This window comes from Scophthalmus maximus, chromosome 7 (genome assembly GCF_022379125.1).
Source record: "Scophthalmus maximus strain ysfricsl-2021 chromosome 7, ASM2237912v1, whole genome shotgun sequence".
Taxonomy (NCBI): domain Eukaryota; kingdom Metazoa; phylum Chordata; class Actinopteri; order Pleuronectiformes; family Scophthalmidae; genus Scophthalmus; species Scophthalmus maximus.
The window spans coordinates 8,047,501-8,075,260 of NC_061521.1; the positions used below are offsets into that span (position 1 = coordinate 8,047,501).

At 45.2% G+C, this 27,760-nt stretch overlaps 1 protein-coding gene and 1 long non-coding RNA gene across 3 annotated transcripts; one reads left to right on the plus strand and one right to left on the minus strand.

Moving 5' to 3' along the window:
• Window positions 1-4,526: 4,526 nt before the first annotated feature.
• Window positions 4,527-13,564, minus strand: hmg20a (high mobility group 20A). 2 transcript variants are annotated; one of them, XM_035642796.2, is made up of 9 exons: window positions 13,411-13,564; window positions 11,056-11,139; window positions 10,703-10,912; window positions 9,925-10,057; window positions 9,029-9,066; window positions 8,141-8,216; window positions 7,639-7,854; window positions 5,397-5,529; window positions 4,527-5,042 (listed from the first exon to the last, which is right to left on the minus strand). In XM_035642796.2, the coding sequence occupies exons 2-9, from the start codon at window positions 11,122-11,124 to the stop codon at window positions 5,039-5,041; spliced, it is 879 nt and encodes a 292-aa protein (XP_035498689.2). In that variant the 5' UTR covers window positions 11,125-11,139; window positions 13,411-13,564; the 3' UTR covers window positions 4,527-5,038. The 2 variants fall into 2 exon arrangements, with proteins under 2 accessions (XP_035498689.2, XP_035498690.2); XM_035642797.2 differs by lacking the exon at window positions 4,527-5,042 and having other exon boundaries at window positions 5,393-5,529.
• LOC124850128 lies at window positions 12,814-27,614 on the plus strand. The gene is made up of 4 exons (XR_007030997.1): window positions 12,814-12,912; window positions 17,588-17,644; window positions 18,177-18,309; window positions 27,504-27,614. It is a non-coding gene; the product is annotated as an uncharacterized LOC124850128 (long non-coding RNA).
• The last annotated feature ends 146 nt before the right edge of the window (window positions 27,615-27,760 follow it).

The following is a 27,760-nucleotide window of genomic DNA, read 5'->3' on the forward strand; positions in this document are numbered from 1 at the left end:
TCAGGACTTTCTCAATGACCAGATGAGATCAGAGCTGCAAACATTCTTTTCAGCGTTTCTTTTTATCTTTCCAGACATATAAGTTTGTTTTAAAATGTGCTCAATTTTATGGCTTTGCCTCATTTTACTCTGTATTTTTAAATGTATTTTTTTTTTATTGCAAAGCACACTGTACCTGTGTTTTGAAAGGTGCCGTATAAATGAAGATTAATATATGCTTTTTATGATTAATTTGAACATTTTGTGATGCTGTGACATTTGTTCATCTCATCGTTCTTGCCGTCAATATCTGTAAAGAAAAGTTACATAAACGGATGTTAAATGATTGGGCCAAGCAGCACATCTGAGGTACTACAATTTAAGTCCAAACCCAGTTTGTGCGGAGAAGACAGCTGACATCTGGAGGAGAAACAGATGTGCAGTACAAAGATACAGTGAATGTGTGTATGTTACAGTAATTGAAAAGTCTTTTGCTGACATGCTTCTCATAAGAGATGACCCGTGGAGAGGAAATCCCCTCCTTTCCTGCTGCCTTCAGGTGCAGTTGGAAATATTCTATGAACTATCAGGAGCCAAGTACACATGAAAAACATAGCTAACTTTTAATTGAAATGGCAAAATTATCATATACCCCCCACTTTGCATAATAGTTTCCTGTTCCAGTGACACATTTGTCAAAAGGAGTCACATTTGCTGGTCCTCTAAGTCTTTCCTTGGAAAAAAAAACAAACAAGTCTATTAAAGGCACAGTAATAAACTGCATGTCTCAGACAGCGGCAAGTTTGTTGGGACAAGTGACATTTACACCTTTAAAACGTGGATACCGGAGTTTTTGAGGACACTGTGAAGGCACCGTGCGTTTGAGAAGAGGAGGAGGAGGAGGAGCTGAGCCAGGGGTTGACATGTGGGAATGACTCAAGTTTTTTACACATTCCAAGCATTGTTTCCTCCTCCTCCTCCCTGCCCCAGTGCCGGGCACAGGGCCCAAGGATTTTCCAGGGCTGGGGGAGATGGAGCAGATGATGGATCAAGGAAGAGGAAAGATGACTCGCACTTTCCTCTCTAAGAGTAAACCCTCTCCTTCACCAGCTGAATAAATAAGAGTTGTACGGGAATATTCTCCAGAAATGTCGCTCTGCGTTCCCTCTCCGGCAGGACAACGCCACGCTTTTCTTTGGAGATTAACAGGAGATTAAGACAGAGAACACAAAGACTCCAATAGCTCCATTTGAAATGAGTCATTTTAAGAACTCTACACTTGCATGATGTGTTGGGACAATTCATTTAAAAAAAACTTGCCCCAAGGGTATTAATATTCTGGGGATAAGAGTCAATAAAGTCAAGGTAAAGTAATACCTGCAAAACACTATTTCGTTCAAATGATCATTTTTATCATATGGACAAAGCATCGGTTTATTGTCAGACACATGTTAAGCTCCACAATGTCTGTCAGGAGAATTACTGTCAGTGTTTGTGATGATCTATATGGATATGGTGCCTACATGTTCCCTGACAGGGGTAGTGACACAATCATTTTCGGAGATGAGAGAATAGTTTTAATACAGTTAAATGACGTGTTTTATAACTGCACTATAAACAGTTGTGTCTCCGAGCCTTTTGAGTATATAGAGCACACGTCATTACGAAATACAGATGTGCATTACATCTGGAGTTAAGAGCCGGAGATCTGAGAGAGTGAGAGCGAGACGGGGCAGAATGAGTCAGGGTCGGCTGGAACAGACGCGACTGACTCACAGGAGCAACTGAGTTGAAGATGAGGACATTTTCCCAGATGACGGAATTGGACAAAAAATATTTCTTCACAAAAATAAAGAAGAATGATTACTTTTCCCTCATTTGGAAGTAAGACAAGCTCATAGGAGAGGTTCACTCGAAAAGACAGCAGGGTATCACATACACCATTATGACTACTGAATTTTGCTGTCCCACTTTGCACCAACATGTGACGTTTCAGGTGAACTCCAAATGATTTAGTTTTGAATTGGAGGCACTGTCTGTCCCCTGTCTAATCCCTGAACTTACTAATATCCTCCAGACATGTTGAGAAACTGCCACTGGATCCTCAGCCGGGGGATGGAAGTCGTTAAAGCAAGTCACGAGAAACCGGTTGCAGAAAAAGCCATTCTGCAGCTGAATTTAATATCTGATCTTAATGATCTGTTGAGGAAATCAACAAGGGAATCGTAAAAAAATAAATAAAAATGGGCCTGTTTCTCTTCTTTGACAAGAAACCATTTGAACTCAAGCATGAACTGAGCACGGGCTGAATCATAGAAAAAGTTACTCGTGAAGAAGAAATTGAACCTGTAAAAGTAAAAAGGAATGACTAAGTCGCAGATTTTCAAAGGTGTGCAAAAAAGAATACAAAAATAAGCTATTAGCTCCATGAAAGAAGGTCAACTCTGGCCTTCAGCAGTGACTCACTGAACTGAATACCTAATTGATTAGATAAGGGGGGGGGGGGGGGTTGTGCCATCAGAAAACTATTTAGAAATCAATTGCTGTTCTATCTCACTGTAGATAATAAAACGGATTTCAATAAACGTTTATTGACCCGCATGCCTGAATAAACTAATAAAAGGCGGCTCATTCTGACCATAACAGTCCTTGTTTTAGTGCTAACTGAAAGCATTCAGGACACTGAGGCAACTGAGTGCCAATTCAGCACATGACGCCTGACTCATCCTCCCTCCCTCCCTCCCTCCCTCCCTCCTCGGGTCCGGGATCCGTGGCTCTCTGCCGGAGCGGCCCTCCTCTTGCCCGTGTCCATAGGCCGCTCCACGGGCCAGGAAGCCGGCCAATGCTGCACACACGGCCCTCCTGTACGTGGGTGACTCATGTGACACTGGGTGTGAGGGCTCGGTCTGGGCGAGGAGGGGGCAAGAAGAGATGACGCGGCGCGGGGACCGGAGAGCAGCCGGCCTGCTTTCCCTGGCTCATACGATTCTGTCACGCCTGACGGCAAATAAGGAAGAAGACTGTTGACTCAGGTCAACATCTAGACTTAAATGTGAGGGTAGAATGTAATGACAAGGTATGAGCCACTACCTTTTATCCCCCCCCCGTCTTTTCTGTGTCATGTTTTTACAGCTAACATCAAAGCAGAAATGGGCTGCAGTTAAGCTCATTATACAAATGAGCTTTGGGGCCTGCCGCACACACGAGAGAGAAAGAAGATCCCAGAAGTTAAAAGGTAAACAACTCTAATTAGACATAGTCTCACTGGTCACACGCGCCATGTCGTCTATGTCCCGCTGAACGACTAAGACTAAACTGGGCCAGGATGTCTTCACGTATTGCATAACACACAGTATAAGACGATATCCTGGTCAGCCACGTCGGTCTAGACTGAAACTATCTAAACAACGACTGGATGAAATTACGTTCGGACAGCCGTGTTCCTCAGAGGAGATGGTGCTATTACTTTGGTGACTCTTGTTAAGGAAACTTTCTTGTTTGATGAAGGCAAATCTATTGCCCGTTTTTTATTTTCCCAATAAAATGATATGATGATAATTTGGTCGGCTTCCTTTCATGATAACGTAAGTGCATCACACGGCACGGGGGGGGACTGGCTCCGAGAAAAAGCTGGACTTTAGCAACGTTAATGTGAAACTGAGAGCAAGTGCGTCAAGTATTACAGCAGTCAGTGATTGTGTATTGTCAGCTCACTGTACAAACCGACATTCACCCTCCCGTGGGAACAAAACATCTGGTAGGGGACATTGTTGGATACAACACGGCGACACACGTGGTGGCCATTGTGGACAGGAAGTCTCAGTTGGCAGAGAGGAAATGGGCATCAGTGGAATGGAAACAGGAAGAGCTCATAACCCTCAACTTAAACACAAATACAGTGCTATATGTTAGTAACTTGAGAGCTCCTGATCTAAGATAACTTGGCCAGCTCCTGATCAAACATTTAATTTGATAATCCGATTTACTCATAAAGGATTTATAGCAGATTCCTCAGTAGTCTTTTTTCCCCCTCATTCAGCTGTTCTCCTCTGTACTAATATGAGGAGTGGGAAAATCCCCAAGCCTGATACAGTCGGTGATAGTTTCCCAAAGCTCAAGGCAACTCGGTGTCTGTGAATGAGCCACGGATTGCAAAGTAATTTGCGTCTCCAAATCCAGTAAATTAAAGCAGAGCTGCTCAATTAACTTAACCACTCCAAATCTTCTTAACTCCACATCTACTGTAAGTGAATAGGCTTAGGCGCTGACCAAGCACAACTCCAAACGGAGATGCATTAAAGCAGATTAGCTACATATCTTCTATTTGATAGAGGAGTCCGGGCTGGCAAAAGTTTAAAAAAATTCCCACTGGAAATGCAGCATTCAGTTTGGCAAAGAATGAAACTAGCAGCTTTGCAATTTGTAATGCAAATTTTCCAGATGCCTAAAGAGAGATTTTTTTTTCAGCACTTGAATCAAGAGCATTATCATTTCAGTGCAAACATATTTCCTGCATGTCATGAACCTATCATAACAGACTGCTCACATGATGTAAATACATTTATTGAAAACACAAAAAACACTTTTTCACAGAGGGAAAACATAAAAACAAATGGCACAAGTTTCTCTTTAGCAGAGCATTACATTTTTTTGGATTATAGTAAATAAAAACCCACAGACATATTTTTCTTTGATCAGATACAAAATGTTCAATAGTTTTTTTGAGAGTTTGTAGTGGAGGCATTTGCTATAAATGGACGGCGAAGACAGAGCAGGAGCACGGAGTGAAAGAAAACATGTCCTGACGTCAGATTATTGTATAAAAAACAAACAGCTTATTTATAATGTGAAAGACAAAGAGTGTAAAAAAAACGATATATCTTAAAAAAAAACAATAAATAAATATGGAAGGCTACATCACCTACATCACCCTAGCAGAGTAACAAAAGTTTCTTTTAAACTTGATTCCCCATCAAGGAGCAAGACATCAACCTGGAAACGGCGTCCGGTTCATGTCGCCGTGATGCTTGAACCATCGCATCGGGTTGGCTTGGTCCAATTATCTAAGACGAAAGGCGGTAAAAGACAAATTTCAAATTGATTCAGTGCTGAAACAAAAGAAACATCCTAACATCTACCAGCTGAAATAATCAGACAGCCTCTAGAAAAGATAATAAATGGAACCGGGAAAGCACTGATGGCCTAATTTTAGACGCTGTTAACTTGTGATTTATTATTGTTGCTTACATTTCATTGACAATAAGTCAAAAAGAAAAGGGAATAAAACAAAAACAGAGTATAAACAATGTAGACGTATGTGCATAATATACAAAAAGGTGGAAAACAAAGTGCAGCGGCACAGGACGATTAAAGTAGCTGATGTTCTGACTTGATATTCTCCTGAAAGACATTGTTACCTGTCAAGACGGTTGACGACGTCTCTCACAGTGTTGATGAGACCCTCGTTGTCTTGGGGGTTACTGACAATGATGCTGTGAAGCTTCTTCATGTAGGAGTCAATGGATTCAAGGTTGGGCGTCTCGCCGCTACCTGGAGAACGACAAGTGTGTGAAGTCAGCACGTGAAATCTTTTCTTGAGTTACTGTATATGGTTTTTTTTGTATCGTTAGCTACCAAATATGATAGTTGAATCAGCTGCAGCTTTAACGACATGTTTCAATTTGAAGCTGGAGTCACCAAAAGGCTAAAATCATAAGACTGATGACAGGAATCAAAATGATCCAGGCACAAAAACACCATTGATGTTTTTTCAACATCCAAAAAAGGTCCACAGACTTGGTCAATAGGTTCAAACTGGCCATAGACAATCATCAGCTTGAGAAGATGTTTCTGGATTTTCACTCTTTCAAAGTTGTCATAGTTTAAATCTGGGACGAATTGCATTCATCAAAACCATAAAAACTATGAGAGATGCAAAATGGAAATATATATGTATATGTATATATATGTGAGCCTGAGAGAAGCCTGGCACCTCACGCTGTCAATTCTACTTAACTGACATTCAGGAAGTTTAAATGTAATGGCACCATTACAGAACAAAAAAACAAATATTGGCCTTGGTAAACTGGGAGGAACTCGTGCTGACACTAAGAAGAAGCTTTGATGTGACCGGTTATTCATTTATCGACACTTTCTCCTTCGCAGAAAGTAAGGCGACTCAAATAAGTGCGGAAGAGACAAGCTGTGGGTGTGAACCTCCGCATGGATTGTGCATGTGAAGAAAACAAGTGCCAACACAGCGGGAGCACATTCCTTACATTTAAATAATGAACCGGGTAAAATTAAGAAGGATTTACACGAGGCCCTGCTGCCGTTGACGTATGAGGAACAAGGACGAGAGAAACAGGAGTTCAAAGTTAATACACTGATGGCGCAACATACCTGCATTATTATTATTATTATTATTATTATTAATGTTTCATCTAGCTGAGTTGTGACTCTGACTGATATGTTGTGTTTGTGTTTGAGTCTCGATCGCTGGTATTGGATATCAGATCAATACTGGCTTCATAATGTGTTTTTGATCATCATCAGCACATCTTAAGCCCAAGAGCCACATCACAAACTTCCAGAGATCAAAGCAACGCAGTTTTATTTTCATTTCTTCACACTCAGCAGAATATTGATTAATGAATCAAAACTGATGGTCCAAGTCCGCAGCGTCGCAACGCAAGAGACAAAGTCGACATCAGCAAACATCCGACAAACTGAAGAGGCTGCAGAGATTTCCGACATAAAAAGTAATCTAGGGTGTCGGCGAGTGATTTATTGATCATTTTATTTTTATTCAAACAATCAAGGGAAACAAAAGGGTAATTTCATTACATCTTAACGGGTGAACGCTTCCATGGAAAAATGTCACTGAGCACAACAAGAGTTTGAGACAAAGGCCCAATCCCACTTCTCATTTTTACCCCTACCCCTTCCCCTTGGTTGTAAATCTACCCCTTCGAGCGCAATACGTCATCACGTAGGCAGATGCAACGTGGTTTTACCGGAGATTCAACATGCCTAGAATGACGGCGAAATCATTGTAAAGACGCTGTTGCAGTTACTATGGTGACATACCCAGAATATTCAAATATCAAACATGCTAATTACAGTATGTTGGGCATGACAGGACAGGTGAATCAAGCTGAAAATACCCCGTGGTCTTATAACGACGAAACAGCAAATCAGGTTAGTTGATAACGTGTGGTAATAATGCATAACGCTGCTTTGCGACTAGCGATTTTTGTGGCTTTTATGAAGAAAAGCGCCATAGTACATGGAAACGACGAACAAAGGTTTTCATAAATTATTAATGGAGAAAATACAAATTTGTGAGTTTGGCCGCCTTGGACATTTTTTCAGCCGACTTGCCTGTGATTCGCAAGGCATATATCTCACAGCCCTCCGTTTGGAGTGTGGGTCTGGAAAATCTCCGTTTGGAGGGCCATGTTGCCCTCCGCCTTAGCCCTCCCCCTCCCCCTCCATGCCAGAGAGAATTGAGACACCCCTAAACCTACACGTGAACGTGCAAAACCAAGGGGTAGGGCTAAGGGTGAAATGGGATTCAGCCTTATTTACTAATCCAGTGGATTTTTCATTGTGCACTGAGTAAAGTGATGCTGGTGCCGTGTCGCTGGCTGCGCTCACCTGGCAGAGGCACAGTGGAGAAGCTGGAGGCGAGCGCCTGGCGCAGGGTCTCCAGGTGTTGGTGGAGCAACCCGTTGCGTCCCCTCTCTTGCATCACGTCGCCTTCCAGCCTCTCCACCGCGCCGCGCATGCTCTCCACGTGCTTCTGCAGCGCTGCATTGCGCTCCTCGTACTCCATGTTGGTTTTGCGCAGCTGCCGCATCTCGGCTTCGCGCGCTGTTGGGGAAAAAACGCAAAGAACACACAAGAGAGACAGAAACAACGGTGGATCAAAAGAGGAGTCCCGAGAGATGATGACGCGGCGAGATCTTGCCGCCGGGGTCGTCGTCAATTTTTAATTTGCACAAAGAGGTGTGTTATTTCTAGGTTGAACGGAGTCCAGAGGAAATGTTTTAGGAAACTATTTAGGGACAATGGAGGACTGCGCATAGAAACACGACGAAAAAGTCCCAGCACACAAAGTGCAAAGTATTTCTGAACAATACGCCTCATGGCTCTTTACCTTTGCTGTGGTTGAGAAACTCCTCTGTGAAGATCGGTATGTCAAACACGGTTCGGTCCTTCCCTTCTGCATCCTTCTGTAAATAGACAGTAAGAGGGAAGGAGATACAGCTGAACAGTGAATCCATTTGGCAACGACAAGACTGACAGCATGCGGTGGTCATTCATCTCTCTAGGCTGCAGGTGGGCGGGGTAATTGATTTTCACTTCTTGCCTAGGGGAAATACAGCGATACTGTTTACGAAATGAGGAGGCAGGAGTAATTTCATCTACGATACCAAAGCCTCTGAGATGGTTTGCAATAAATACTGTTTCACGGTAAACCCACAAGGCCCCTGCCTTCCTCTAAAAAAAAATTTGCATCCTCCTAACATACCGAAATTTAATGTGGAATGCTGTGTCCTTTGAAATGTAAAAAAGGGAAACACTGGTTTCCCTCACAGGAATGCTAATCCCGACTGAGTCTCCTTGGCTCTGACCCTTTCGGAGAATCCTGTAAGACTTACAAAGGAAACCTCTTAATCACATGCAGAACTTCATAAAAATGAATTACACACTCGGCAGAAGCCAAGTGTTTGGATCACAAACGCAGCGCCGACGCGGATTAACCCAGCTTTAGTAAGGCCGCAATAATGCACTTAATGCGAGAGGAGGGGGGAAACATAAACCCAAATAGATTTAGAGGGTTCCTGAGTGAGAAAGAACCAAAAACAAAGTCACAATTTTTTACACAAAAAGCTTTTTTTCTTCTCTTTTAGTTATTGTGTCTCAACTGACTCTCAAGATCTTGTGCTTTGTTTGCTTGTGTAGCGAATACCTAACTAGTAAGTCCCCTTTATTAAATATGATATGATGTGTGAGTGCAATAGGACAGGAAGGAGCTACTGACCTCGTGATGGGACTCGTTGGCTACCTGGTGCCCAATATCTGGAGAGGAAGGAAAGAATTATGAGCGAGGACAGCAGATGATTTCCCCCCCGTGCCGCTGAAAGTGCTAAAACGGATAAAAGTCATCCAAAACGATTCCCATCACTGGGCTCCATTTCATGAATCAAATGAAATGAAACCATCTCTTTTGCCGGAGCGCGGGGCAGAGCTGTTTATGTCATCAACATTTTTGATACTTACACTGAGATTTATCCAGCGTGACAAAGTGGGAACAGATAATACAGACCATGTGTTGTGGGAGCAGAGTCACGGCTCCTTGTCCTCGAGCTGAACCTGAGCTACCGTGAACCATGAGGTGTTGCCATGTTTCCACTGACCCGAGCACAGCTAATGATGACTTCGGAGTTGCTACACCAAAACGCTGGAATACGCTCAAAGTGCGTCGTAATTCGAAACACCAATTTGTAAGTGCAAAAACTTTCAGGTGAGCAGTTCAACTGGGGAAAAGATTTACGAGCCTTGGCAGTGTTCGTCATGTCTATGTTTCAAATTTAAGCAGCAGCGTAAATTTACATCTAAAAGAGTTGGTCAACAAGACGGGTTTTCTAATTTAAACGCGACCATTTGGTGATTTCACATCTTGCTCGTGGGTGTCTTGAAGATCACCCCAACGTTTTCGAGTCAGAGTTTCAAACTTCCATTTTCTATCTACATTTGCGCAAGACCAATTTAAAGTTGGGTTGTGAACTCTTGACCGACATTTCACTTTGACTCAGTGAAAGTGACATACTTTTTAAACAGTACAACCTCAGGTGATTGTTGGCTTACTGCGGATCTATCACTTTAGTGTTTGATGCTAACTGCGGCTAACCTGCGGCTTTTGTAAGCAGATCTCACCTCCCCTGTGCCGCTTGCCCTTCTGCTTCTCCTGGACCTTCCTGGTGAAGTGTTTGTAGGCCTCAGTCTTCTGGTACTTCTCCAGCTCTCGCATATAACGCTCCTTGTCTCGCTCGGCCTCATCCAAGTATCGCTGCGGGGACAAGAAGGTAAAGGTGAGAAGAGCTGCAAAGCCTCAGCCAAAAGGGTAATAAATGAGATTCAGTGAAACAGGATGAAGGAGGATTGTGGGTGAGAGGGCACGGTGAGTGGGAGGAATATTTCCCTAATGCTTTTCCTCCCGACAGATAAAAAATAAGTGACTTCCTAAATTAATAATGTACATTTGCTTGCATTCACATGCTCGCAAACAAAATTACATCTTGTGATATTACGAGTTTAGGAATTAGGAGAAAAGCTGATAAAAAACATATTTTGAATGCGAGGCTGTTGTCCCAGGACACTGGAGGGGTGGGGGCATCTGACTCTGCTGTGAACTCTGTGTGAAACAATAATGAGGAACAAATCAGTGGAAAACTCATCTGGGCTCTATCCCACCTAAAGCAAGGCCGGACTTTTCAATGTTCTCCGCAAAGAAAAGATAAGAATGAAACACTGACACTGTGAGCCGAACAAGCTTTTATTACTACACTGTTTGTGTGCCCATAAAATCTATGTAATCTATATAAATACTTGCACTGTGCATATAATTCACAGACTAACATACACAGGGTAAAAGGATATACGACACCGAACTTTGAGACGTTTTTTTCAATGTGTCAGGAACTCCTTCACTGACCTGCTTCTCCTCGGGGGGCAGCTTGCTCCACTCGTTGCCCAGCATCCTGGTAATCTCTGGAAAGGGCACGTCTGGTCGCTCGGCCCGTAGCTGCTCGCGTCTGTCGTTCATGAAGCGGACGTAGCCTGTCAGCGGGGCCTTCGGTGCGTTGCTGTCCTTCATTGGCTTCTTCCTCTTCCTCCCCTTGGTCCAGCTGCCACGTCGCGGCTTCTGAAAGGATAACAAAAACAGACACGTTGGAAGGGTCAGGGTGGCGGTGCTCCAGAGGTACACACCGACAGGACATTCTTGAGAGTATTGAATCGGAAAAACTGCAAAATGTGTCATTTGATATCCGTTCGTCGAGCGCCAACCTCGTCTCCGTTCCTCTGGCTGTTGCTGTCGGCGTTGGCTCCAGGAGGGCCGCCTGTCTGCTCCTCCATGACTACAGGGGTGATCTTAAGAAAAACAGACGGACATGTTGGAAAAACTCATACCAGTGTAATAACAGCTGCAAAACCCAACTGGTACTAATATATGATCTGGAAAAGCCAGCGATTAGTTAAGGTAAGAGCCTCTGGAGGAGGCAAATGCACAACATGGTGGCACACATTGCCGCATACTGAAGGTGGGTTAAGCATTTTGAGACGGGGTTTAACTGAAGGGCGGTGGAGGCGTTATCGCCAGGGAGGCTGCCCAGCCAGGAAACTCATTACAGACGATCCCTTCCACAGTCGCATCGTATTTTCGGCTTTTCCTCCAAACTCTTGCCGGCCTCGGCTCAGAAATTTCTCCTGGCCAGTCACCTTTTCCTCTAATAGAAACGTCTTGCTGCTATCAATCACTACTCAGCGAGTGAATGAAAAAAGAACAACTCTCACAAATGGCCTTGACAAAGAAAAAGAAAAATGTTCAACAGGATGAAGCAGTGTTGTGGTGCTGCCTTGTTAATTAAGTTTAGTTAGGAGAACGCCTTCATCCTACAAAGCTCCCTGGGGGGAGAGGAAAAAAAAGTATTTTCTCTTGTTTTGGTCTGAACAAGTTTAAATGAGACTTTGTGGTCCAAACACAAAAAAACACTGTGTTCAAATTTGGGCTTAAAATAAATTTTCATTATAATATATACCGTATTCAAAATATGAATAAATGTTACACCACTTTACAAAGCATTATTAGGTTGTCTATGTGAAAAAAAGACAAATGAAGAACAAGTTAATTAACAGAGCACCTTTTTAAAAACAGTATGCTGAGTCAGAGGGGTTTGGAGCTCTGTCTTTGACCTCTCCTAAATCATTCTGTGGGAAGTGAGCCTGTGTTTCCTGGATGTGGTTTCTCTGTCCCCCCCCCCCGCCACTAAATACTGTGGGAATGTCACGGAGGAATTAGCCATTCTACCACATAAAAAGGCCTATTGGGACGAAATTATGTGGGTAAACCTGGGTAACCCCCCACCCGCCGTACAGCAAACAGTTAGGATATGCGAGGGCGGTGTTCTGTTAACGTCTGAGGTCTGTTTCCAGTGACACCTATCAGTGCCGTCATCACAGATCCAGTCAAACAGGACACGAACCTCCATCTGCGAACCTATTATTTGAAACCTACTTAAGTACGAAGAATGAAGGTGTGATTGTTTCACGGTTATGTTCAATGTTAAAATATATCTCAAAAAGTAATTTTTTCCAAAAGTGCAGCGAACATTAAATGTATTTAATCCCCATGTTGTTGAAATCTGCTATTAAATGACGCTGTGCGGCAGCGCCCCCTGCCGGGTGAGACCACGAACTGCACGGTTCAATGATAAATTGCATTGATTTATCTTACCTGGTCGGTCTACTGTAACATTACACTGTGATGTTTTATAGATCCACTTTTTTTACGAAGGGGAAACTTTTGCAAAAACGCCGCGTGTATATACATGATGAAGGACGACGGTCAATTCTGGAATGTGAATTACTTCATTCTAAACTGTAAATCCTGCATCCGGCTGCAGTCGCTACAAGGGAGCAGAGGCCAACATGGACTAGGAATCAGGCTATTCCTGTTTTATAAAAAAAAACCTCATTTTGATTTTTAATGCTATGGAGCTATTGCTTTCAGATGTAATCTTGTGTGTCACGTTCCACTTCTGTGCCCCCGGTTTGACGGTGTCAGGAGCGTCGGCTAGTGTTGACGATGCGCTTCAGTACTGAGAGCCAGCGTTCGCGTCTGTATCCTCTAAAGTCCTCGTACTGGTAAGTGCGTGGCTGGAATAATATTTGACTCGGAGTCTTGGGTATTTAGATCCTCGTTGAGGTGTTGACGAAATCCATTTGACAAACGCGAGACCAGCTGGCAAACCGCACCGCTGTCGGCTAGCACCAGCTGTGTTCGCTCGGCTACAACATCGACCGTAACAGCTGCGACACGCGACGCGCGGTCTTCGGCACTACGACGCATGTCTAAACACTGCACGGTGTTTAGACATCGTATATCTATGACGACTAGCGGCAGCCTTGGAAAAACAGAGACGCGTTGAAGTGATATTTTTGAAATGGTCGCCAATGGTCGAGCACTAGCATATTAGCCCTCCGAGCTAACAGCTAGCTGTGCTGCTAGCTGGCTGTCGGCTAGCAGGCGAGAGGCGAACGCCCGACTTCGCTGTGCGCTATAACTGGTCAAGATGCGGTCGCAAACATCGGGAAATGAAACCTTTTACACACACAAAAGAACACCGCCATTTGCCAACTAACCTTGGATAACGTATTGTAATCGGCGGCTGTGCCCGTGCAGAGGGTTTTCCTAATCAAAACAATACAGCAGCCCTGCCATAGAATCGGAACACATAGAAAGGCATCTATGTGGACTTACGTCTATGAAACGCAAGTAAGTGAGGGTGAGATAGTGATGAATATTGGTATATGTGTTCAGATACAGCCGATAACTGGTTCACACCAGAACATCAATATGACGAAAGCAGATTCGACATGATTTCCGTTTTGAATGTCAATAGAAACAAACACAAGAAAAGCCAAATTAAATCAATCTCCATAGCCGCAAACTGCTCTAGACTCTCTAATTCTGCGCCCCTCTGGGTTGTTGATCTTCTTCTTCATGTTCATATTGTACAACGCACCAGTGTCTTTTAAGATGTTGCTTCCCCCTACTGTTGATTGTGGGTATTAAATATTAGTTTATGTTTAATTTGCACATAATTCCCTTGGGCTTTAAAGCTTTAAGCTTTACGTATCACAGATATGGAAGGAAGTGTGTACGTCAGAAAGTGTAAGACCTGTAAAATGGATGAGATGAGGAAATCTGTCATCTTTCAGGCAAAATTGTGCAGCAGAGCGAGCAAACGTTCAAGATTTGTTTGTCGTTCGTGGGGAAATCCCTAACAGGCAACTCGTCTGGGAGTTGTAACTCATATTGCTGCCACCTCCTTATTATTTCCCTTCCCTCATTTCAAAGCCCACCAGCTCCTCTCCTCTTCTACTGTAACTGTGAGTGAGTGTTGAAGTGCCCCTGCGAGTGCGACACTCTTGTACAAACAACTCTCCAGCAGCAATAAGGATGGCGCTGTCGACCCCGGGGTCCAATCAACTCCTGTGAACAATCAGGTCATCGCGTTGCACTGAGCATCCCCCAAACATTCATAAATCATTTTATTCATCTCAGAATAACACACAAACTCATGCTCTACTGCTGCTCGTTGGAACCAGGACAGCCACTACAGCCTCGTCTCTGTGGGTTCATGTGATCTGTCCAAACTGAAACCTCCACACTTTGTCCTTTCGTTCACACAAAACACGGGTTAAATAATAACGCTCCCAGCACATCCCCTATCCCCCCCCCCAAGGTGATAGATGGAGACTGAGACAGAGCGAGAGGACTAATACTCTAATTCCAAATTAACGGATTGCAAATCCACAGCCAGGCGGGAGTAAACTAAGTGTAGCTGCACTCTTAATGAAACTTTGATTACAATCTCATCGCAATTATCCAGAGCTAATCCTACCCCGCTCTCAAGCTCATTACACACAGGTTTGGCACATCCGACTGTTGCCCGAAGCTTAGAGAATAAAGTCACAAACAAAAAAAGGGACATTTAGCTCTGAATGAATCTCCTTGACTAGAATATAAAATAAAGTTGTGGTGGGATTTGAACAATTTTTGACTCCCAGACGATTGCCATTTGTATGGACCTGTCCAGTGGTCAGTGAGGTTTAAGGCGTTAATAAATATCTATCTAATATCTCAACAGTATTATTCATTTGCCTGTGGCCATTTGTTCGGAGGTGAATTTTTGGAAAAGCACAACGGTGGTAGAGTAATAGCTCTAAGCCAAATGTCTTTAGGCTGCATTCCATCCAGAGGCCGCTGTGAGTAGAGAAACGGACCACTGTTGTTTTCTACCATGGGACTCTCCACAAACCAAGGACAACATTATTATTAACGTCAGCAGGGCCAAAACCAAAAACCCGACTTTGGCTATCGGCTGACAGCAGGCACATCAGCAAAGATCGTTGTGGTCAGTGGGGAAACTTTCATATTCTAGCTCTCTCATTAATTCTAATTGGCTCACATGAAACACACGATGGAGGCCAACTTCTGTCCTCCCAGCAGTGTGTCTGGCTTTGAAAAAAACAACCCAAACATCTATGTTAACCAGTCAGCATCAGTGGTCACTGCATTGTGGGCACGGCGAACAAAGGCGTGGGGGAAACATTAAGCCCGGTTCAATTGGCTCTGACCGGGACTCTCTTCAGGTCCTGGCAGGCCTGCGAAGGCACAGAGTCCAGCTGTCCGTTTGTACCCTTACGTACTCTTCTCACGCCACGTCGAATCATTCGCCGCAGGCCCGAGAAGTTTAGTGCGGGGGAAACGTTTCCGGCCACTGGGTTTTTGTGTATGTCGTTGCCATAGTCGGGCCTGGGTGGGCCAGGAAGGTGGCAGCGTTGTGACGTCCACAAGGCAATTCAGAAGTCGTCCTGGCAAGGAGAAGTGAGACGAAGAGGAACTGACATTTCCACTTTATGAATTGAGGGCACAGCACTGTTACCTTTACTTTAAAAAGTGAAATTATAGTCTAAGCTGCCGTGAGTTTACCGGTAAAAAACTGGTATTCTTGTAAGTGTCATTATCTGCCCCATTAGGGCTCAGGTGACTCTATTTCAGATGTTTTTTGGAACTCTTTGTTTTCAATTCCTTCAGATTTTTATGGTTGGACTTGCCTTTCAGTTGTTTGGACTTATTATTGAGTGTTTTTCCAGTTCATTTTTATATTTCGTTCCCAATACGTCCCTTCTTGGCCTTACTGTCCCGTTCTGTGATTGTCTGCCCTGCCCCCTGATGTGTTTTCACCTGTGTATCCTCCCTGGTGCTCCAGGGATTCATTCAGTCCTGGTGTTTTCCTCATGCCTCAGATTAGTTAAGTTTTCCCAGTGGTCTTGAATTTTTTTTGTTTTCTGCCTGGACTCTTTCCTGTCTTCGTGTGTGTCTGCATTTGGGCCCTGCAATCGGATAAACGTTACAGCAAGCAGAGGTTCAGCTGTAGGCACAAGAGCAACAAAGAGACGTTCTTCTGGCAGCAACACGCTCATCATCTGTGCATCTGTCCACTGACGATGGGATGAACAGAACAAACTGTACAATAACAGTCACTTGTGGTCCAATGACATTCAGGTTAACAATGGGAACGTTGTTGGAACATTACTGCACTTTTTATTTCCTTTTACTAAATGTAGTGCAACTCATAAGTTGCTATTGCATTGCAACTGCACCATGACTTAATTGACCTGTTGTTTTTGTACATATGTGTTTAATTTTAATTTGAAATATCACTTTATACTATTTTGTTAGTTTTTGCTTCGTTTTTTATAATGTGCAAATGCATCCTTCGTCTTTTGCAAAGAACTCAGTATGGAACGGTTCAACACCAGTGCTAATTCAGCGATTCATACAACATGAGGCATGAATCCATACACGTCCCTGGTGCATGCTGGGAGGCAGCACTGTCCCCCGGGACACCACAGCACGAAAACCTCTGACTATACGCCGGAGCGAGAGAGTAATTCCTCTTGTTTATCTCTTGATGATGGGTCCAGCTTTAACAGTTAATTAAATAAAGTTAAAAAGAGACAGATAGATAGAAGATACAGTGTTTAGCCTTCAATGATCATGAATACAAAATTATCTTTGTGGGCTTGTTTTCATCATGAACAGGAAAGGATTTCCACCAGCAGGTGGTGTGAGGCTGTGATCCTATATATATATATATATATATATATATATATATATATATATATATATATATATATATATATATAAATATATGCATACTGTTATGTTTAGTCGTCACGGTGCCGTTGCTGAGCTTTATTTCACATGATATGAAGGTCATACTTGCACCGCAGCGTTCCCCTATAGAGTGCATAACTGGCTTCAATTTTTCCGCATCTTGCTGCATACATTTGGATGTTAATGAGAATGAATCCAGCGCGGCTCCTTCGTGCCTCCGCGCATCGACACAGCTAGTTAGTGTTAATACCACCTGTGTGGTGTTTGGAAAACAAGTATGTGAACATATCCTAAGTAATGCATTCACCGGCTCCGTTAATGAATGCATTATGACCTCATTAGCATAACGTCCGCGGTTCAGTTGCATGATGGAGAAGGTGGCAGGAGCACAAACACCGAGCACAACTGTGAACTCCATCTCGTACCGCGGAGATTCAAGGGCGCAAGGACTGTTGCATCGTCTTGTTGCTATGCAACGGTCTAATTAGTCTTAGGTAGCTGACCCGAAGAATGAAACTGGGGTGTGATGTTGGAAAACCAAGGGATCAGTGTATTGTGGATACATGTTGTTTTTTCGCTGGCAGAAAATAATATGAAAGTTTTCTCATCCAAACACGGTGGCCGGTGCAGAGATGGACACCAACGTGCTACAGAGTATCCAGGACTTCATACCAATCAACGTTATAGGTGAATTCAGTAATTAGACTGTACCTCCTCTCTCTCTGGTTGAAAATGTGAAACTGCCTGGCAATAGGCTCGGATACATGTAAATTCATTAAAAAGTAATATGTGCAATCAAGAATAGGGAAAGCCAAGTCATCGTCACTATCCTCATGCCCTGATCCATTTATATACGTGTCTCAGCTCCTGCAGTCTGCACCTTCGTGAACAATTGGCAGGGGGGAAAAAGGGTCTCAGCTCAGTGGAACAATTGACATAATTTCTGACATGCAAACATGCAGTGATGAGTCCCACATTTCCCAGGGAGACATAGGCGGTTCCTTTTTTTCATTTCCATTAAAAGTCCCTCTTATAGGAATAGGCCAGCATTTGGGCAAATATGGCACATTACTCCAACATAAAGCTAATATCGCGACTTATTTGTACATTGCTGTTCATGTGTGCACCTGACATAGTGAGCATTAGAGATGTTGGAAGGAAGATTTTAGTTTTTGTTAGTTCGCTAACTAACTCCCCTATTTTCTGTCTCTTTGCGAAGCTGTGCTAAATGCTTCTCAGCTCCAGCTCAACGCACGCAGCGTACACGGGAGTGGTGGATGTCCTCATTCTGATCTCCGGCAGACAAAGAAACAAGATTTTCCCTCCAAATCCTGCAGAATTTTGTGAAAATGGTGAGTTTGAGAAAGTCAAAGTATGTTTTGGACTTTTCATGCCGTACTGTACTTTGTTGTCCCCATCAAGGCCTCTCCTCCGCTAGAGGAGCCTGTGTGAATCCTGCAGGAGCCTTCACTGTCCTCTCAGGTCTCATGCCATTGTGCGCCACTCACTTCATCCAGTGTGTTTCTACACCCACCTGCGCTTATTTAACTTGCATCGGAATTTTTTCCTCCTCATGTGAGTCGCTCTGTTTCGCAGCTCTCTTAGCAACGGCCCGGCCACATCAGCACATTCTTAAATTTGAAAGATGAATCTTGGGCGAATCTTCCGAGACGTGCCGCTAATCACCACTGGCAAAAGACTAGCATTTGGAACAGGTGCATACTGTGAGTTCCGAGAAGTTGTTATGCAAGAGCTTGGCTCCACTAGCAAACAAAGGACGACCCCCAATTCAGTGGCAATGACGAGAACAAAGACAACGCAATTTGTATTTTGTCAAAAATAAAGGAGATCTGTGTCCATAAGTTCTGACCTGTCTGTAAATCTAACAATGACAGGTGGCGAATTATCTTGCTTCAAGGTTATTTCTGCACACGACTCATTTGCAGCATGGTCATTCACTAAAATGATTTTAACAGATGTGTATTTTTAGGTGAAACATATTTCCACAGAAGCGCAACAAAGAGGCATATTAAATAAACCCGATAAGACCTTTAATGTGAGTCAAAGTGAGCCAGATTTTAAGTGATGGCTCGACGGAGAATGGACTGCCCTTTGAAAAGGGCTAAAAGGGGGAGAGGGGCTGACAATGGATAATAATTTGATGTATGGTGCCTCCGCGGTGAGCTTTAAATGTCTTATCTAAATTCATACACAGTGACAGCGCCTCTCCCCAACCATGTCACGTTTATCATTTTGTGCTGCGCAGCCCGCCAGATAATGGAGGAGAGAAAATCAATAAGTAAGAAAATCTTACTGAATGAACCAGGGGGCGATGGCAAAGAGCACTGATGAATGCACTCTATTCTCGCGCATACTGTATTGACTTTGTGGAGGAGGGTCCTGAGCCTTACTCAGAGGGTTGCAGCATTTAATTTTGCATAAGGTAAGAAAAAAATAACTGTATTGAAGGAAATAAGAGTGCAGCAATTTCCATATTACAACAAAGCGAAACGATTATACTTCCAGTGATCCACTGCCATGATTGAGCTGCTCACTTCCCCAAGTCGCGACGTGGTCTGACGCTAACACCGAAATGAGGTTCATGGCTGTTAATCACCAGCAGAACTTTATTATGATGCCGTGTTAATTGTGACTTTGTTATGCATCCAAACAGGAAGATAACGCAGTCGTTTGTTGCCTAATGCCACGCTCTGGGAATAGAGGAAATGATTTTAAGGTTGGAAATTAAACCGGGGACAGAAAAGAAATACACAAAGGACGGACAAAAGGCACGTCGCCGTGCTTTTCGTTAAGTTATTAAAAAAACAGAGGGAATGTGATCTGGGCGTGTTTAAAACGCAACAGCTCTGTTAAAAATTCAGTCAGTGTGTTGCGTTTGATAATTAAATTTCAGCTTGATAATGCAAGCATCATCTCTTGGAAATGGACAAGCATGAAACAGTTTTGGTGTAATAAATTTATAATGTTCTCGGAGAAACCTTCCTCTATGTATGCGGCAACAAGCTCCTCATTGTGGCCGTCACAAATTCCAGCCATGGATGTCATGTCGGATCAAAGGCACGATTACATTTGCAGTGCATGTCTGTGTTTGCACAACCTGAACTGTTACAGTCCAGTATTCCCCTGGCGTGAGGGCGCGTGATCGCATCAGGGGAATTGTCAATTGCGCGTGTTGTAACCTGTGGATATCCTCACCCCGCCCCTCTCCCCCCGGGTGACAGTGATGGACGGGGGTGGCTTCTGGAATGCCGGCGAGGTCGCCAGCGGTGTACTTTTGGACATACATGTATCTGCACTCCGCGTGCATTTGTAGTCCTGCGGCGAGGGCAAACACACTCGGCTGTGACTTGGGGGAATAGTTGTACATGTCCGGCATGTCCTTTTAACTTACATGATGGACATGGGACGGCGTGACATGTATTTTTACTGCCTGACCTGGTCGCACAACTACCAAGCCAATGCACGTGACAGTGTTCGATGTGCAGCAAACACACCGACACGGACTCATACACACACACGCACACACACACACACACACACACACACACACACAAGTGTTTCAATTTGTGCATTTGCAGTTCCAGGGGTTCAGCGTCAGTGTACGTCTCAAACAGCTTTCAGACTTGTGCTACACAGTACATGGTTCGTGCTGACGTGTGGGCATGGGCAGCTGACTACAACACAAGCGGAAGTTCTCATGCTCTTGCCGACATGCGTTATGTGTTTTGTTTACCTGGGGAATTGGAATTTCTTCCTTGGCGCTCGCAAAAATCCAGCCTTTTTCGGATTGTGCTCAACGTGGACACAACTGAAATGCTTTATTAGTTCAAAATAAGCTGCAACCTGTGTACCTCCAAACCTATGGAAAGTAATGGAACGTGACTTCATGCTTCTCCCGCTGCGGCGGCTTTTCATCAACCCTGCGGAAATAATTGGAGCTTACATGTGCGTGTGAACCACATCGACTTGTGCAACTTGTAGCATTGCATCAGGGGGATTCATGAGGTTATGCGGCAGGACGCGTGCTCCCATCCCCCTTTACATCTCTTCGTCTTTTCCCCGTCTTCGTCCCGTTGACCTCGCTACCAGGCTTGCCTTTGTCTGCGCCACAGCCCCTCTTCCCTTTCATGCCCTCTCCTCTCTTTTCCAGCTGTCTCGTCTCACCGGCGGCAAAGTCTTCCAAAGACTCAAACGCCGGCTCTGTGCAATCACGGTGTTGTAGGCAGGCTGGTTGAAGATGCAATTTAATTAGCAAGTCAGGCGATAAATTACCCTTGCAATTAAAAGGCATTCCCTCTTCCTTTTTTTTTGTCCGTGCTTATCAGGAGAGCTCTCTAAACAAACCGCAGCCCTCTGTGTGCAGACGCCGTACTTCACTTCACCGATGAGCGCACACCAGTTTAGCGCGGCCACGCTCTCTCCTCCGAAACTGATGTAAATACAGTTGTGAGTGGCCTCCTCCAAAGAGCCAAGCTCCATTTCCTCCTGTCTTGGTAGCGGGCGAGCATTATCTCCTGTTCCAGAGCTCTGGCTTTGGCTGAGGCCCAGGAAGCACCAGGGAGAGGAACACAGTCGACTTCAAAAGCCCACACGCACACACACACACACACACACACACGAACGAATGCAAAAAGGTGCACTGGCGCTCAAACAGACGTGCTTGCAGTCCACGAACGCAAGCGGTCTGTCCTTGGTGTTTCACGTCCTGCCTTAGACGACTGTTCCCTTTTTGTTTTAAAATTTTAATGATTCACACTCACACAGTGCTTTATTCCATGTTGCCATACACATAATTTTAGTTCCTGTGAATGTGTGGCTATATATGCACGCCAAAGTACTTTTGTGTGAACCTCAGCATAGGAACATGTGTCCTTCTCCCAGACACACTGATAAAACAATGCTAAGTGAGAGAATAGATTAAGTCAAAGAAGTACCGGTGTCGAGGAGACACCAGGACTCCCTCTACAGACCCCTCTGTGTGTCAACGGAGGCCCTAAAGCCTCCAGATCTGTCTCCTCGTTTGGAGAGTTCTCTGAAACCCTCTCCCAATTTAGAGCATTTGCTTTACTTGGCATACATTGCGCTTGCTGGTGATGTACGGTATATGTCTCATGTCTAGCTCATAATGATCCCGACTAAAAGGGGTCAGGGGGCTGTTATGTCCAGTGCCATCAAGCACTCTTCACAGTTTCTTCTGTAGCTCCGAGGGAAATCGCGTCGGACTTACGGCTGAGCGATCGATGAGGGGCCGTCCAGACACGGGGCGGCTGTGCAGTGGAAGCATTAAGGCACTAGAAAGACTGGCCTTTGTCCAACAGGCTGGGAGAGCTGAGGGCAGCAGAGGCCGACTGGAAAAATGAGGCAGCCTTCTTTTGCGAAATACGTCTGGGTGATCCATCAGATGCCAGGCCTCATTATGTGCCGCGGGTACGGCATGAAAGAGAGCCCTTTATCTGGGCTTCCTGTTCTTACTAGTAGCATCTTGAGCAAAGGATAGTAGCAGTGCCTCCTTCATCCCCACGCCACGGTGCTGGGGGAGCCGCTGCCGCCGCTGACACAGAGAAGCAACGTCATCCTCGGGCCTCCGCTCCCTGGCCAGCTCCGGGGGCAGGCCTGCCAACTTGTGAGGATAAGTGTGTCGTCTCTGCGCACAAGTGTGTATGTGTGTGTGCAGACAGATCCGTCACTGTCGGAAACCTTTTCTTCTTCTTTTTTTTTTGCCCGCTGCAGCGTAATCCCCCCCGTCACTGGCGGTAGCCAAATCCAAAATTGTAGGAGCTATTTTCAGAATAGACATTCTCAGAATGGTGACACAACACTGAGACTGTCGTAGTGGACCGGGACTCTCAGACACGGAGAGGACCATCTGCACGGCACTCAAATGGGGTTGTGTTTTTGCTACCGCATGCCAGCCTTCCGAGTTACAAATCTGAGCTTTGCGGGGATATCTAAAATAAATTAAAATTAGGAATGGAGGTAAACAAACATGTAAAATAAATGCTGGCGCTTTTCTGCGAGTGTGAGAGGCTTGTGATAGTAAATCTTTAAATCACCCACGAACCATTCAAAGACACTATGTGTTAAGGTTCTTTGTAATTGCCTCATGGTCTCAGATTTAATTATTTAAATATTCTGTCTGATCTCAAACGTACATGAAGGAAGGAATTCTACTGGGGAGGGTGGACAGTATGTTTCACAAGAATGAGACGACTATTTGCTAAGATTTAAAAAAAAAAAAATAATGTTTTGGAGGCAAAGAGGGCCCTGAGTGACTGGGGGCCTTAACATCTGCACAGCGTGCAATTTGTAGATTATTGTCAATGGATACAGATGTGGTGTGTTGTGAATTTGTTTGGACAGCTGCATTTGAACAGGGGCTATTTACAGTCACATTGATGCAGGCGTCTGCCAAAGGCATTTGAACATTCTCAGTCTCGGCTTCCTTTACAACAGCTGTAACTATTCTAAAGGTGCCAAACAAACTAAAGGTGATAACTGAACAAACTGACCTCTCACATTGACACGACGGAACATATACGCTGGTTCACCCAAACCAAATAATACGCAAAGGGGGAGACAAGATGGACGCCAAGTACAATTAAATACAAACCAAAAATAACTTAACCCCAAATAGCCGCCATGATATGGCAGCATATGGGTTCAGCCCAGTCGGCTGCGGAACAAGGAAGTGACCTCCCGCGGTCACGGTAACTCAAAGACGATGAAACAAACGATTGATATAACAGGCTAAGACAAATAAGCATTGCAAAAAATAATCAAGTGTTATGTAGAGCAATTGAATGTGGTGGACTGCAAATGAAATTAAACTGCGTGGCAAACTAAGGTGAGGAGAAATGTATAAAAACGAGGCCAGCCGAAGTGTGGCCAGCAAACTGGTCGAGTGAGTGTTTGAGCATCATCAGTGGCTGTGGCCATCGCAGCCTCCAACACCACCCTCCTTTGTAAACGGCCGGGGGGTTACTTGCCTCCTTTCCCCTGTGATTGTGTCCGCATTACTCTGGTGGGCCTTCCACTGTAGGGGCCCCCTCCTCCTCCTCCTCCTCCTCCAAGCTGTCCCAGTGTGTGGCCTCTTCCACATTGAATCAGCATCAGGTCTGATCGCAGAGCTAGCCTCCTCCACCGCAACTAAGTCGCGGAAGTGGCCTTTTTTTTCCCCAGCACCATGCTAGCGAGTCAGAAATACAATTTAATAATGTAGTAATAATAATAGGCTAATCTCTCTTCCAAGTAGGTTTCTTTTTGCACGTTGGTGTGCTACTAACAAGCATTGCATGCACAATTTTCAGCTGTACCCCACGGGGGCTCGGTGGTGAATTGCAGCCACACAGTCCATTTGTTTCTTTGTTTGTTGGTTGTTTGGCCATCCATCCATAATCTTCTGCTCATCTGCATTCAGATCGAGGAGTCAGCCGGCAAAGTAGAATGTCCTAGACATCCCTCTCCCCAGCCACACTTTCCAGTTCCTCCTGGGGGATCTTGAGCTGATTCCCAGGCCAGATGGGATATGTAGTCCCTCCAACGAGTTCTGGTATTTGCATGCGGACTGGGGGAAGCTGGGATCGAACAACTAACCGGACGTCGGTGGTGCGATTCCTCTTTACCTTCTGAGCACACAGCCGCCCAATTGATGAGTGCAAGTGTTGGTTCTACAAGGACTCTGAGACGAAGGTTTCACCACATTTGAAAGTTGTTTGTTTGTTTGGGGTTTATTTTGGCTCATATCTGGACAAAGGGGCAGATCCAGGGACTAGATCCAAAATCTTTGCGAAACAGGGGATTTGTTTTTTAGCTTTTTCACATTTGACCAATTTCCCTGGGAGTAATGCATGGATCCTGATGAAACGAGTGTGCACCTTGATGTAATGTTGGGCCTTGACGCAGGTATGCGCTCCACTGAGAGCCATTCTAGTTCAGAAATGTTGTGCGCAGTGTTTGGAAAAACATGTTACTTTTAGCCTAATTATCTCATTGACATCAATAATACACATCGTACTGGAACAAAATCATTATTTGGGATTTTAATAATGGTTGTCGGTTACCGCTTTCACGGGATCTCAGCTCCCACATAACTTGAACCCATGCTATTCTGAAGTTAGCTCCCCTGTCCTGCGTCTCCATGCAGTCCCCACAGAGATGGGAAAACAAAAGTAAAGTTGTACTTGTCTAGTGTGCCTATACTCATCCAGCACACCCCCATAGGACTGCTGAGTATGACAATATGAAGAGGAATGTGCGCGTCCAGGATGTTGAACCACACCACACGGTGCGAGAATGACACCTGGTACATCCCAAGCCTGTTGGCCTCCTGAGAAGCTTCTGCCATATGACTGGGATTTTTATTTTGTCCCATTCGATCAGGATGCCCTCGGACACATTTGCGGCATTAAAGACTACAACCGCATGAAAGCCAAACTGTCACTGCTTACATTTACAGTACAGTTAATATCCTTTGCCTGTAGGAAGACTGCATTCCAGCGGCGGTGCACACTGACGCAACACCCGCCGACTCCCAGCAGAGGGCAGTGGGTGACAGTGGTGGTGGCCCGTCCCCGTCAGCGTTGAGCCGGATGACGGGCGGCGGGGGGCAGTTGGAACGTCATATGGCAGGTGGAGCGAGTAATGTCCGGAAAAGGGGACGAGAACAGAAGTGCACAAAGAGGGCAAATTTCACTCCAAAGACGAGGAGCATCAATTATCACAGCCAGAGGCAAGTAGACGCTGAGCGAGGTGGAGCTCGGCTGAACTTTTCAATGAGGGCGCAGTGTGAGGGTCATTAAAAAAGAGGGGCGGGGGGGTACTTGACAGAACGGAAGTTGGCAAATGGGACTGGACTCGTGCACTTTTGATACTGTGGTTTCTTTAGGGGCATGCAGGAAGAGACCCCCCCCCCCCCCCCACGGTGACACTGTTTTGCTCTCCACATATGCAGGAGCAGCCACAGCTTTCACCACGAACAAGGCAAAAATAAAACACAAACCAGCACTGCGGGCGGCTGTATGTATAATTATATGGATATGCGTCAGTTTTGTTGAGAGCGCGCGTGTGGGTGGGTGTTATGTTTACATTCAAACCCCGTAAACACCTGACATGTGCGCGTGCTCGCCAATATGGCCCCTATCATCTGCATGCCAAAGGTTACCAAACAAGCTCACGGCTGAGCAAGCAGTGGGATCAAACAGAGGAGAGAGCAGGAGGCACATCAGTTGACTTTTCCCCCAGATGGGATGAGTACTGACAGCAGCTCACGGCCTCGACACACACACACGCACACACACACACACACACACACGCGCGCGCGCACACGCACACTTCTGAGTCATGCACACACGGTTGCCCAGGCCCGGGCTCGCACATGCACACAAATTCCACACTTTCTATAGGCCCTTCACCATGCACGCAGCTAATTGGGGCCTGATGAGAAAGTTCACTTCAACCAGAGAAACAATGGCGCAGGCGGCTGAGGATATCGCCAGCCAACACAAATGGAGTCACAGAATGGCCCGACCGATAAAATCTCTGCCAACGCCTGGGAAGAAAACCGCCCCCCGCCCTCCCCCCGCCGCCCCCCTGCCTCCAGAGGAGTCTTTTTCTTCCCTGCCTTTTCTTGAGGTGCTGGCATGGATGAACACGAAGGGGCCTAATTAAGGGTCGTTTCCCGGGGGAATCAGTTAGACCGGCTGTGTTATTTGCACTGATATGCAGGCAGGCCGCTGTGTTCCATTTCCTTTTTGTGCCCAGGGCACAATCTGCTCGGCCTACTTCAGTCCACAAGGTGCTCTACGCCAGGTGGACGTGGATGGGAAGGTTTTGGAGGACACGTGGGACGGACCGGGAGCCCCTCTCTCCTCGTATGACATCGGGAACATTTTGCCCTTTTAGAGTTTGGGAAATTGATTTGAGCAAGGTGAAAGTGATCACATTAGCGCCACAGTAGTTTGTTATCAGTTCTGAGTCGCTCTCGATGCTCCGGGCACAAGTGTCAAACTCAGCGATGTCTCAGTCGTCCGACTCCCTCAGAGCTATGATGCCCCCAGCGCTGCAATTCAGCCTCAAAAGCAGTTCAAATGAACTAATTAAATATGATTACATACCGCTGGAATAAAAAAGGCTTTGTTATCTCCGGGTGCCTCGCTTTCACAGCTCAAGCGGTGATATCCAAGCAACCCCTGAATTTATCCTTTTCCATTCTCGCTGCACTCGCCATTCTTCCAGACATAAAGCTAATATGCGCTGGGCCCGACAGTGACTGCTGCGTGAGGGGGCATTTACATAAGCCTGTGTATACAGCCATTGTGGTGATAATAGGCGTGTGATCTCCTGTGTCAGCGAATGAGGAAAAACATCTCATCCATTCAAATAGATATGTCAGCCAGAGCATTAGCCTCCCCTATAATTGGCCACAGAGGTCACCCTGGCAAAGCCGCGACGCAACATTTAGTGCGGAGCAAGAATTTGTTGTGCTCATTCATCCCCCCCCCCCCCCCCCTCTCTCTCTTCCCAACAGACAGAAGTGCTTGTGCCCGGCTGAAATGTGACACCCTGCCTGCTCAATGCCAGTTGCAAGTGCCCGTCCGGAGGTCGTGATTTCATGTAAGATTTCTTTAATGGTTTCCATTAATATCACTCATGTCCCTGTCCCTGTGGACGCGGCCCCGTCTCATTCTCTCAGAGCATTATTTGTGCGCTCTGTGGCAATGGGCTGTGACAGTCAGCTTTAGGAGATTGCAAACCAACATCGAAACCCGACCTTGCAGGGATGAC